Raw genomic sequence first — 13,336 nt, forward strand, 5'->3', positions numbered from 1 at the left:
GTTAATGATTAATTTATAAAGCAGCATAACAGCTACCCGATAGTAATTACCTTTGCGGCAAAGATTTCAGTCTGAATAGGCCCTGAAATACCATGTTTGTTCCTCTTTCCAAGTTCCTCTTTCTTTCGAAAGGCATTTATTCATTTGTTGACTTTACCTCGTGGTTTCTCATGACAGACATGGTTACAGGCGCCGTGGAAGGTTGGGTCTTACAGGTGCCAGTGAGTGTTGTGTGTTGTCCTGTCACGGCCCTCTGAGCCCTCCTCTGGGAGCCAAGAGCGTGTACCTGCACCACCCCCCCCCCCAGCATCCCCGCAGATGGCCCTGGGTCTACGGGCCGGCTCTCGTGCAAATGCAGTGGGCAGCTGTCCTGCAGGCGCTGGGCAGCCCTGACCTCAGGCCGTTCGTGGGATTCGGTGATCTTCCCTGGCCCCGCCAGGGTTCATACCTAGTGCATCACTGCCGAACTCTCAGCCCAACAGCCGCCTGGGGAAGGGTTTGTAGATGGCCCATCCCAGCCTGAAGAATGATGAACCATGTAAGAGGTGGCACAGAGCTGGAAACTGCTTTCCAATTACGTGTCCTTTGCAGAATAAATTTGAAGTCTTCAGTATGCCCGCATTCTCTCTACTGTATGGCATTTGGATAATAATGAGAGTGCTTCCAGCTGACTGGCCTTTCATTATCTTCTGCAAGGTTTTTTAACTGCGGATACTTAGGGCAAGGCGTGTTTTTCTGCCTCCGCTGTTCAGATTCCTGGTCTTCCGACGTCCTGACTGGTAACGGGGCACATGCTAGCCCGAGGTTATGGATGGTGCTGCCCCGAGTTGGGGTTGGACAAAGGAGGTTTAGGGTGAGGGGCCAGAACGAGAGGCAAGTGCAGTCTACCACAAAGATAAAGGGTGCCAGCCTTTGTTTATATTTGCATAAGACACAGAACAGAATGCCTCAAATTCTGGACCATGTCTGCCTCTACTTTACCTCTGCAGTGTCCTCCCCCACCTGCCCTCTCCCGTTTCTTTTAAAGACTTCATTTTCTGGATCTCCTCTGCCGCCGTGGACAGTGACCTCCTTGGTAGCCTCACCATACCTGGTATCCGCTCCTACTGTATCATCCACCATACGGAATTGTAATTGTGTTGGACATTAGAGCAGAGTTTGATGGTTTAAAGTAGTGAAGTATGGCAGGGACTCCTGGTGAACCACATCCCTCGCACCCTAAAACCAAACAAAACTCTCTCCTCCCACCAGCTTCCCAAGGGAGATACTAACATAAAGAATGCTGACAAAAGGCAAATACCCCTTCCTTGTTAGCTCTCTGGGGAGCCAGGCAGCAGCCCAGCTTCCCTTTCCTCCAAGTCCAGACCCAGTCGGGATCTTCCCACACTCCAAGCAGAGCGGGCAGGAGAAGCAGCCTGGGGCTGGGTCCGCTGTCGCCCCCCCCCCCCAAGCACCGGGTGAGGGCGCTGTCCACCAGCAAAGGTGACACGCTTGGCCTGTCCCAAAATCTGACCTGGAGCTGAGTAAGTGCTGGGGAAGGGCCAGGACAGAGAGTCTGCCCATCTTCTGGGCTGAGTTCCTGGAAGGCAGGTACTCGGTTTTGTTCATCTTTATGTCCCCCCGTAACAGTCTCTGGCACACGCGGGGCACTTCAAGGCTGTTTTGATTTCTAAATTAGTGGTGAATGCAGAATATCTGCAACATATTTGACTTTGGGACAGCATACCTTTGGAACATGGGGTGTCATTACATTTTATTGAGTGGTGTACCGTATCCTCACTCCTGGAACCGTCATGTCAGGACTAATTGTTAAATGGTATTGTATGCATTGTAAACCAGGGAACTTACCACAGTAGGGTTGCATTCTGGGAAGATTGACGATCTTAGTGGCGGGCCCGTCCGTGCATACAGTGCAACAGTCCTGTGAGCTGAAATTTCAGATATTCCGTATTCATGATGAAATTGGATAAAAGTGACTATAGGTTGCAAGATGTTGTTTTCCAGAATTCCTGAGATTCTGTTTTGTTTGTTTTTGAAGATGAGCAGGGGGAAGGGCAGAGGGAGAGGCAGAAGCAGGCTCCCCACTGTGCAGGGCCCTGGGATGATGACCTGAGCTGAAGGCAGATGCTTAACCCACTGAGCCACCCAGGTGCCCCCAGAATTCCTGAGATTTTTTATTTTGGTACACATCGACTGTGTTGCCTCTGCCCCTGAGGGTCCCAGTCCCCGAAATATAAGACACAAAAAAAGAGAGAAAGGGAAGGAAGAAGGGAAGGCAGGAACGAAGGAAGGAAAGTCAGGGGAAACGGGAAGGGAAGAGGAAGGAGAGAGGGATGGAAGGAAGCTCCAGGAAGGAAGTAGCAGAGCCCCCTGGGCGCCCTTAGATAAAGCAAGACCTGGGGGGGGGGGGCGTTGGGGGAGGGATTTGAGTTGCCCTGGTGAAGTGAGGCCCAGAAGAAAAAATGACAGAGTCTTGGAAAAGAGGGTAAGAAGTACCTGGAGGTAAGAACACGGACAGAAATCTGTTAGCCTTTAAGAATGTTCTCCCTACCTGCCCTGTTAAAACCAGTGTGAGGGACAGCATGCTGACTGATTGACGTTACTGACGATGTCGCTGAAGGAGAGCCTACGGTGATGCCGGGGAGATGTGCTTTCTACCCAGCTCCACTTTGTACCAACACCCTCAGGGATGCGGGGGGTTGGGGGGGGGTGGCGAGTCTTCAGCCCACTGGCCAGGCTCTCACGTGCCGCTTGGGTTTTGCCAGATGTTCATCGCGGGCTACTCGGTGGCAGCGGGAGCCACAGGAAGACTTCTGTTTGGTTACGACAGCTTCGGCAACGTGTGTGGCAAGAAGAACTCCCCAGTGGAAGGGGCCCCTCTTTCAGGGCAGGACATGACCCTAAAAAAGTAAGTGTTCAAGTAAGTCCCCATCCTCGAGGGGCTGTACAATATTTCAGAACCGTATCGATGAGCCATTTTGCACCTAGAGACTGTTTCTCCATTTAACTATCAGCCCTTCTCATCAAAAGGGAGGTGTGTGTGTGTGGTAGTAAAGACACAGGGTTTAGCATCAGCCAGTCCTAAGTTCAAATTCAGCCTGTGTTATTTTTCAGCTGTGTGGCCTTGGGCAGAGTACTTAACCTCTCTGAGCCAAGTTTTCATCTTTTCGACTGGCTATTATACCCACTGCACGGGTTGTTTTAAGGATCCGCTGAGATGCTGCATGAGTGAAGGCTTAATGAACGTTAGCTGCTGCCGTCGTTCTCCATAATGTCTCGGAATCAGGTTGCTGATTGTGTGTTACCAGTTGCACGCCACCCACAGTATTTTGTCTCAGTGGAAATACCTGAATGCCAACTGAGACTTCTGGGGACCTGTGTCACACTCCCTCCCCAGTCTACACTCTCAACTAGGCACCGTGGTGTCACCACCCCCTCCAACTCCAACACAGAAACAGAAAGGGGAGAAGAGAGACAGAAGTCCCCTGAGAGGCAAAAATCCTTGGCCATGATTTTTCTAAGAGGAGGACTGCCTTGTAATAATTTTGAGACTTGATGATCATTTACAGATCTAAGTAGGTCCTGAATATAAATTTGAAGTCACCAAATACGGATCTCAGATGAGGCCTCTTCCACCCCCCGCACGTTGCTCCCAGGAGGCGGGCTTTGCCCCGTGGCGTGGACCTCCTGCAGGCGTCTCCTCCTGCGTCTGTGGCTCGCTCACAAAAAGGAAGGACGAAGACGCTGCCCGGATGTACCCATGCGTGTGACAAACGGTCGTTCCTCTCGGAATTGTGACGTGTATGTCTTATTCTCAGTAGCAGACAGGTAGAAGCGACCAGGTGTCCCACGAGCGGGTGAATGGATAAACCCAATGTTGTGTATCTATAATGGGATATTGTTCAGCCTTAAAAAGGAAGGAAGTTCTGACACAGGCTACGACATGAGTAAATCTTGAGGATAGTAATGCTAAGTGAAATAAGTCATTTGCAAAAAGAAAAATATTTTATGATTTCACTCTCTGAGGTGCCCAGAGTCGTCACATTCCCAGAGACAGCAGGTGGTGCTTGCCAGCGGCAGGGGAGTTACTGCTTGAAGTCCAGAGTTTGGGTTTTGCAAGGTGAAAAGCGTTCGGTGGGTGGGTGGGTGGTGGTGACGGTCGCGCCGCAGGGGCAATGTACTTAATGCCACTGGCTCTACACCTACAATGGTTAAGATGGTAAAATTTTATGAGCATTTTACCACAATTTTAAAAAATTAAATCAAGTATGTGTTTATTATACGTCCAGGAGATCTGTTCCCCATCTCCTATTAGGCCACCTCCTTCTCTCCCAGCCTCCTGCTAGCACCCCCTCTCCAGGTCCCTCCCCTAGAGGCCCGCCTGTCTAGCAGCCTCCTGGGCTCTTGTAGCTTCCCCGGATCTCAGCAGCCTGGACAGGTGTGGGGCGTGGTCTGGGAGCTACTACTGCTCCCGTGGCTCCTGGCCCCGTGAAGGGCCACAGCCAGCGGCGGAACAGCTGGTGTGGGAAGGGTCTCATGAGTTTCCTAGCTCTCAACCTGGGAAGCAGGGGTGGGGGGGGGGAGGCAGGCTATTAGTACACAGCCTCAGCTCTCCCCCTTCCGCTTCTCCCTTCCCCAAGTTCAGCTGTTCTCTGAAGTATAGTTGAACACTCAGGTGCAAATACGTCTTCCGTGGACTTCGTTGAGTAGTTTATGCACTGGCCTGATCTAGTACCCCCGGCAGTTTAATCAGACCCTTCGCCTCCTCAGTGACTTCCTCGGATCACCCCTTAATGTTCTCTCCCGGGAGAGACATTTGAGCATGGTTCCTACCCTGCCCATCTCACAGATGACCCCCGGTAGGCAAATACATGGTGCATTACGGCAAGGCAAGGCATTTGGTTATAAATGTTTACCTTTATTATTCCCACATATGATAACGTGGATTTTTTTTAAGGCCCCTAATTAAACTCGACGAGAGGAAATGCTCTGAGACAGTCTTCTGTTTCGTAGACACGTGTTCTTTATGAATTCCTGCAACCTGGAAGTCAAGGACGTGAGGCTCAGCTCTGCCGTCCTCTGTGTGTCCAGCTGTCCCGAAGAGCAGCTCGATACCCTGGAGGAGCTCCAGCTCTTCGCAGACAACAACGGTAGGCACCGAGGGATGGGGGCTCGCTCTTCCCCCTCAGGCGGGGAGCCACAGTGGGGTAACCACCGTGGGGTACCCGGGGCAGACCCAGATGAGACCGCTTACCCCGACACTGCCTTCTCCGCAAAGCTGGAAATTGTCCTGCTTGTGGCGGCCTCTTCTTGCACAGACAAAGCCTTAAATGTTTTCTCCTGGGCTTGTGTACTTTCATTCAGGCTTATCTGGAATTCATCTGAAACCCTAGCTGTTCTCTGCTCACTGCCAGGGAGTGGTCTTCCGTATGGAGCGTAGCGTAGACTGACATGCAGGGCCCAAAGGCAGGGTCAGACAGAGGTCAGAGAGCTCTGTGCACACGGGCACATCCAGTGCCAGAGAGGGGCTGCAGGCTCGGGGCTGAAGTGCCAGCAAGTATGTTCTTTCATTAAAATGCTGGGGCCGTGGATCCTTGCACTAGTCATTAATGTAACTGAAGGACCTGGCTCTGAGCCCACTCTCGAGATTTTCATTATAAGGATTAAACAAGCAGAGGAAAGTAAAAGAGATTCGAGGCAACCCACTGCAAAGTTTATCTGCCTGTGAAATGGTGTGCCAGATTTTGAAAAAATTATTTGCAAGGCTGGGTTAAAAATATTGAGCCCAGGCAATAAATCATCTTCAGAAACCTTCAGATGACTGTTGTAGCAATCATGTAACTTTAATTTTGATTTGAGATTTAGCGGGGAGAGGGAGAGAGAGAGAACCTAATCTGACTTCAAATTGTATGATTGTATGCTTATTCTTTCTGCGTTTAGGTCACCTGTAGACCTGTTTTCTAAATCTGAGTGATTTATTCCCTTTCCTTCCTGGTTTGGTAAAAGGACTATGGTTTTCTTACTGGCTCCCCTCCAAAGCTGAGCACAGTGTAGAAAAATGCTACAGTGTGTGTGTCTTCTGCTTCCAGGGTCCTTCCTGTGCGTTTATAGTTTGAATTCCATCAACTACACCCAGGATCCAAAGGCAGACTCACTGTGCCCCAGGCTACCAGTTCCTCCAAGGTAAGAAGCCTCCATGTTTTTTCCTTATGCACCAACAAAAGTCATGGGGTATTCGATGTGTGTCTGTTGCTCTTGTGGGCTTTGTCAGAAGCACAAAGGTGATATCCAGTAGAGCCCCACGGTCTAGAAAAGGCCAGGGATAAACAAGGAGGGCCTCCCTGCACCATATATAATGGACGATGGATTCGGAACCAGGCCACAGGAGGAGAAAGTCAAAAATGAAGATACACACTGTCGTAAAAAGACAACACTAGAGCCAGCAGAATTAATACGTGAATTATTACCAATTGAGTGGTTTTATAAAGTAGTTGGTATGTATTTTTTTCTCCTCCAACTATTTATCACAAGGTGGAAATGGTTTACTTTTGCTCTTTTATTACAACGAGACGGTTACTTTTTATAGCTGTAGATTTCTCCAGAAGGCCAAGTGGCCACCACTTCCATCTTCCCAATGAGAACTGAAAATGGGTCCTTCTAGAGGATTCTACTTGTTCCTATCAGCTAGTGTAGCGCCTGGCACACAGAAGCACCACAAAGTCTGTGGAATAAAGTCATGATTATGAAGCAGGGATGTGTGGCCATGGTACGTGGCTCCCATTTGAGCCATTGAGAAGGTAGCGGGGAAAATGCAGTTACTACTCACAGCCACTGTCAGGATGCTGAGATGTTCTGAAGGAGGACTTGGGTTTATTTCGCATTACCATTCTTTTAAAAGTTGTCAGTATGTTTGCAATGAAGGAGACCTCTGTGCAGAATCCCTGAGAAGTAATGATAATTTAAGTAGAACAAGGTATTATGCCAACTGTCCAGCACGGTGTTGATCAAACAGCAAGAAATTATTCTATCAGCCACCCCGTCCTGTGGACCCACACCTTTATACATGCTTAGGAGTATAAAACAGAAATAGCACTCTCACACAACAAGCTTTCCCCTTGCTGCGTATGATTCTTACTAATAGTTCCAACTCCATTTCACTTTTTTAAGACAGTAGTTTGTTTCATAATCGAATGGGTTGCAAGTACAGCTTGAAAAATGCTGATCTGGCCGGTGCTTAAAACAAAACACAACACTCGGTAGATTTTAGCTCCACAGGAGGAAAAATCTAGTTAACCGTTCTCCTGGCATTCTTTTCTAAAATAAATACTTTGTGTTACAAGTAACTGAAAGAGGAGAGAATTATTTGCGGAGGAGAGTACCCATTGTGTATTTCTATGTCTTATTTTAGAAATTCTGAGTCTCGTCAGATGTCATTAACGTGTTTCAAGGAAACATAAGGAATGCCAAAAACATAAACTGCAGTGTTGTAGTAAATTAAGTTATTTAACACTTGGAGAGAAGGGTTTTTTGTTTGTCCGTTTGTTTTAACCTTCTGCCCTTTGGCTGGCTTCCTGTCCCCTCTCCCCCAGACCCTGGCTACTACCATTCACTGTCTGCTTCTGTGAAATTGACTGTTTCAGATTCCACATATCAGTGAGGCCATACGGTATTTGTCTTTTGAGAAGGACTTTGTTAAGGAACACAGTTTGTAACTGTGCCTGCAGAGGGAATTGAAAGAGAATGGAATTTTTTCAGGTTACAGCTTAACCAGAGGTGGATAAATTCTTATTATAAATGGAATGGCAGCTGTAATTCCACGGGAAGCTTGTATCTTGATGATGTCGATGATAATGGTGAACATTTATTGAGGTTTTGATAGTTGCCAGGTACTTTTTGAAGATCTTGACATGTATTGATTCATCTGGACCTCACAAAACCACTGTGCTATAGGCATTGTTTTCATCCCTAGTAAAGCCTGGTGCACGGACGGGGTGAGGCGGCACAAGCAGCAAGTGCGAGAGCTGGCATGCCAACCCAAACAGTGTCCACATTCGTTTCTGTAATCCAAAGCCAATAGTCAAGGCTGCATTGGTTGTATTTTGCCTGGCAAATGGCCTCCTTGGGCTCACACCAAGGTGGGGGTGGGGGAAGCCCCATAGCCTGTGTCCTAGGGTCCCCGTTTTTCTGCCTGTCACGCCTGTCCTGGGCCTTTCACCCCCGAAATGCAGACCTTTTCATGGAAAGACAAACCTGTTGATTGACTTTTCTTGGACAGAGTTAGGGAGAGAGAAATAGCCTTGAGAGCTCCACTTCCTTTCCCTACACAAGCAAGAGTTTGTTTTAAGATGGAAATTATCATATTTATCATAAAAGAGCAGTGCCAAGAGTAAAAGCTTGAAATCATGAGAAGTGTGGCCATAGGGCCAAAGAACGTTTTCTAAATACCTCTGTTGACTAAACCAATTGTTTCTTCTTCCTCTGTCGATCACGTGAGGTGTAACATACCCTTTTAGAGCAGTGGGTGAATATCAAGAAGGTTTGTGTCCCAAGGTATGAGTTTTTAAGAGCAGTGAAAAAATAGTGCAGAAGATAACAAGCAAGCATATCTTTTTCCCTTGGAGTTTAACATAATATTGTATTTTGAGCCCCCTGTGTATTTAAAATCTAAAAGGCTTGTGTTTTTCCATCCGGTAAGTTCTAGTCCTAGCCTCCCACGTGGGTGCCCATGCATGTCACTGCATTGTTTGATCAGAGAGGAATTCCAGCAGGGCCATCTAAATATACAGTCAGCTCTTTGAATTACTTCCTGCAAATTTGAGTGGCTTTGCTGGTGGGGAGAGGAAAAGCAGAAGTGGGGAAGAAACCACAATCTGTGGCCCAAAGTCATATCCCCTCCCCAACTAATGAAGTGCTCAGCGGGCAACTGGTCAACCACACACCAGGGGTGACCCACATTTGACATGCTTCTCTGTGTCACCCTCAGGGCTGAGATGGGCCATTCTTTACCAGCACACGTTATAAAATGCCTGAAAAGCACCAACTTAACAAACAATGTTGACAGAATTAAGGTCTTACAGAAAATTGTGTTTGGGGAAAAACAAAATGACATTAAATTTACATCTGACCTTATTTTTCAGAAATACTAACTGAAAGCTCAGAAAACATTTGCTCTAGCAACTATTCAGATTCATTGGTGTTAAGACTGTTTTTGTATTAGAAAAGAAAAAGAAATTAGAGGTTTAAAACTCCTAGAGAGGGCGGTAAAAATTACTGCTCTCAGGTAGTAAGAAAGTTAACTGAAAAACTACAAATGATAAGAGAACTTACATAGGTGGCAGGAAACACAATATACTGAAATCTGGGGGCGCCTGGGTGGCACAGCGGTTAAGTGTCTGCCTTCGGCTCAGGGCGTGATCCCGGCGTTATGGGATCGAGCCCCACATCAGGCTCCTCCGCTGGGAGCCTGCTTCTTCCTCTCCCACTCCCCCTGCTTGTGTTCGCTGTCTCTGTCTCTGTCAAATAAATAAATAAAATCTTTAAAAAAAAAAAAAAGACAGTATGCATAAAGCGCTAGGCCAACGCCTGGCCTATGGTTCTAGGTTTAGAAATGTTAGCTATCGGGGCGCCTGGGTGGCACAGCGGTTAAGCGTCTGCCTTCGGCTCAGGGCGTGATCCTGGCGTTATGGGATCGAGCCCCACATCAGGCTCCTCCGCTGGGAGCCTGCTTCTTCCTCTCCCACTCCCCCTGCCTGTGTTCCCTCTCTCGCTGGCTGTCTCTGTCTCTGTCAAATAAATAAATAAAAATCTTAAAAAAAAAATACTGAAATCTGCAGCATTCATTTATTTTTAAAAAGACAGCTTTTACAACAGTGAGAAAAAATACAGACAAAAATGAACTAGGTACTTTAGTGCCTAGAGACAAATTTAATAAGAAATGTACAAGAACCATAAAAGAACAGTGTAATATGTTCCTGAACTACAAGGAAAAGTTAAACAAGTGGAGAGACAGTGTCGTTGACAGTATGGCCATACTGAGACTCTAAAGATCTCATTTCTCCCTAAATTGAGCTATGCATTTATCATGATCGCAAATAAAAGAAAACAAATCACAGAATTTTTTTTCACTAACTAGATAAGCAGATTTTAACATTTATAAGGAAATTTTAAAAAGCTCCCCCCAAAAAATCTGAGAAAAACAACAGAGACTAGCCCTTTCAGTTTTTAAAACATATTATATTATAAAGTTTAATTAAAATACTGTAATGAACGAACATGAGTTTGCTCCCTGGTGAGTCACAGACCGAAACTGCACCAGGTGACTGGTCGCCCAAAGGAAATTTTATTTGCCGCAAATAAGGAGGTCATGAGGAGTAACTTCCAAAGCCCTGCCTCCCGGAGCAAGGGTGGATGGGTTCCTTTTATTTGCAGTTAGGATGAATATTTCGACAGGGAAGCCCTGTCACGGTATGTAGAGGCGGGCATCAGGTCGCATATGTGTCTTGAGGAAATGCGCCGGTACACACACTGTATGTTTTGGAAGTGAGGTTCGTGCTGCTCTTTGCGTGGAGATTTCAGTACTAGGTGAGGTAGAGGTAGCTGTGGGCCACTCCGTGGGTCACTCCATGGTCCATCTGCACAGCTGTGAGGTGGAGTTAAGCTCAAACTGGTCTGGGTGACCAGAGTCAGGGCGGGTCATTATTGCTTGAGGGGCAGTTTTGGTTTCCAGAGGATGCTATGCCCCTCGGGTCTTTTGCCTAAATTAAGAGATAAGCGGGAAAGAAGAGTTTAGGGGAAAATGTGGGACAAGGGTCATTGGGTACAAGCAGGCTAGCAACAAAGGTCACGTCTTGGGGTCTAGCTGGTGACAGTACTAGTTCACGTGTAGAAAGATCAATAGAAGATACTGGATAATCCAGGAATAGACCCAAATGTTTTCAGAAATTTAGTACATGACATGGGGCGCCTGGGTGGCACAGCGGTTAAGCGTCTGCCTTCGGCTCAGGGCGTGATGCCGGCGTTATGGGATCGAGCCCCATATCAGGCTCCTCCGCTATAAGCCTGCTTCTTCCTCTCCCACTCCCCCTGCTTGTGTTCCCTCTCTTGCTGGCTGTCTCTATCTCTGTCGAATAAATAAATAAAAAATCTTAAAAAAAAAAAAATTTAGTACATGACAAAAGTGGCATCTCGAATCAGTGACAAAATGACAGTCCACTGAACAAGTAGTGTTGGGGCAACTGGACAGGCATCCAGGGGAAAAGCTGGGTCTATGCCTCATGCCTTAAATGAAAAAATTCCAAATGGATTCAAGATTTTATTTTGTTTTTTTTTTAAATTAATTTGTTTTTTAGAGGGAGGAAGGGCAGAGGGAGAGGGAGAGAATCTCAAACAAACCACACCCAGCGGAGCCCAACACAGGGCTCGATCCCACAACCCTGAGATCATGACCTGAGCCGAAATCAGGACTCAGATGCATGTACGACTGACTGAGCCGCCTAGACGCCCCAAATGGATTAAAGATTTTAATGTAGAAAGTGAAACTAGAAAATACTAGAAGCCAAGGGAGCATTCTTCTATAACCTGAAAGTAAGGAAGACTTCTATCTATGACTTAAAACTCAGAAGACATAAAATAAAAAACAGGTAAATTTGGCCACATTAAAAAGAAGCATTTCTGCCTGACAAAACACAAGAAGCAAAATTAATAGGCAAATAAGTTGCAATTCATATAAAGGGATTAGTTTCTCTAACTTATAAAATATCTTGCTAATCCAACTTTTGAAAGACCAGTAATATCTCGGTATGAAAATGAGATAAAAATATGAACAGACGCTTCAAAGAACAAGCACAGTGTTGTTCATATTGAAAGAGGTTGGACTTCCCTTAGGATAGGGCAAATTCTAGGTAAGAATCTAATGTTTTCCCACTTCTGATGGTTAGATGACAGCATCTAAAGTTGAATAATGTCCTCTACTGGCAAAGGTGTAGGGAAACTGACCCTTTCATACATTCGTGAGGCAGGATCTAAGGAGGGCAATGCATCAGGATTCACTAGTGATGAATGTATATACCCTTAAATCAAGCTTCTCTGCTTCTAGAAATTCATTTTTTTAAAGCTTATTTATTTAATCTCTACACTCAACGGGAGGCTGAAACTCACGACCCTGAGATCTAGAGTCACATGCTCTTCCAACTGAGCCAGCCAGGCACCTCTCCACCTCCAGAAATTTAATCTATGGGTACATTTGTACTGCTCTGAAATGACATTTGTGCAGAATTATTCACTGCAGTGTTCATAATAGCAGAAGAGTGAAAACCATCTACGCGGCTGTCAGTAGTGGGGCTGCTTACGTAAAGTAACACTATTTAGCTGTCTGTTTGGTAAAAGACGAGCAAGCTAGGAATAGCTGAGAATGTTCTCAGTCTGAGAAAGAGCATCTATGAGAAATCTGCAATTAATGTTACACTTAACGGTAAACTATTGAATATTTTCCCCTCCAAGTTGAGAGGGGAAAGCAGGGATGTCTGCTCTGACCACTAACATGCAGCAATGTAATAGAGGTCCTAGGAATTGCAAAGGAGAGGAAGGAAAAGAAATACAAAAGTGCAATCATCTTTATTTGCAGATGACCTGATTGCTTATATAGAAAATCCAAAGGAGTCTACGAAGTAGCTGCTAAGTGAATTTAACAAAATTTTGAGATATGAGGTCAACTTGTGTTTCTATACATTGCAACAAGGGTAATTGTTAAAGTCCATCTTTAGCAGCATCAAATATTATAGAATAACTAGGAATAAATTTAACAGAAGACATGGAAGATGTTGACTGAAAATTTTAAGACCTTTCTGAAATTATAGAACTCCAAAATAAGTGGAGAGATATACCTTATTCATGAATTGGAAGTTTTAATATTGTTAAGATGTCATTTCTCCCCAAATTGTCCTACAGATTCAGCATAGTGCCCCCAACATATTTTTTAGATATTGACAAGTCATTATTAAAAAAAAAATACAGAAACATTGAAGACCGAGTCAGTCTCTCTCTCTCTCTCTCTCTCTCTCTCTCTCTCTCTCTCACACACACACACACACACACACACACACACACACAATTCTTGAAGAACAAAGTTAGCTCATACCACTGGATTTTATATAAAGTTGTGGTGATTAAGACAACGTGGTGTTAAGAAACAAAGTTCCAACGGAATACATTTGAAGGTCGAGTTGACTTTATTAAATGACTCACGAAATCAGACCGCGTCCATCCAGCAGGTGGAGGAGAGCTCTGCGAAGTTTAACGCAGGTTTTTATAGGAAGGAGGGCAGGATAGAAAGTTACCA

General features: G+C 45.8%; 1 protein-coding gene across 3 annotated transcripts in view; it reads left to right on the forward strand.

Moving 5' to 3' along the window:
• The window catches only part of SLC44A3 (solute carrier family 44 member 3), a 95,459-nt gene that overhangs the window by 1,457 nt on the left and 80,666 nt on the right, over nt 1-13,336 (forward strand). For all 3 annotated transcript variants that reach the window (XM_045801735.2, XM_087866112.1, XM_045801736.2), the window contains exons 3-5: nt 2,766-2,908; nt 5,014-5,150; nt 6,090-6,183. In XM_045801735.2, the coding sequence (XP_045657691.1) occupies nt 2,766-2,908; nt 5,014-5,150; nt 6,090-6,183 (374 nt within the window). The remainder of the gene's footprint in view (nt 1-2,765; nt 2,909-5,013; nt 5,151-6,089; nt 6,184-13,336) is intronic.

This window comes from Ursus americanus, chromosome 12, assembly GCF_024610735.1.
Source record: "Ursus americanus isolate L20-20 chromosome 12, mUrsAme1.1.p, whole genome shotgun sequence".
NCBI lineage: Eukaryota > Metazoa > Chordata > Mammalia > Carnivora > Ursidae > Ursus > Ursus americanus.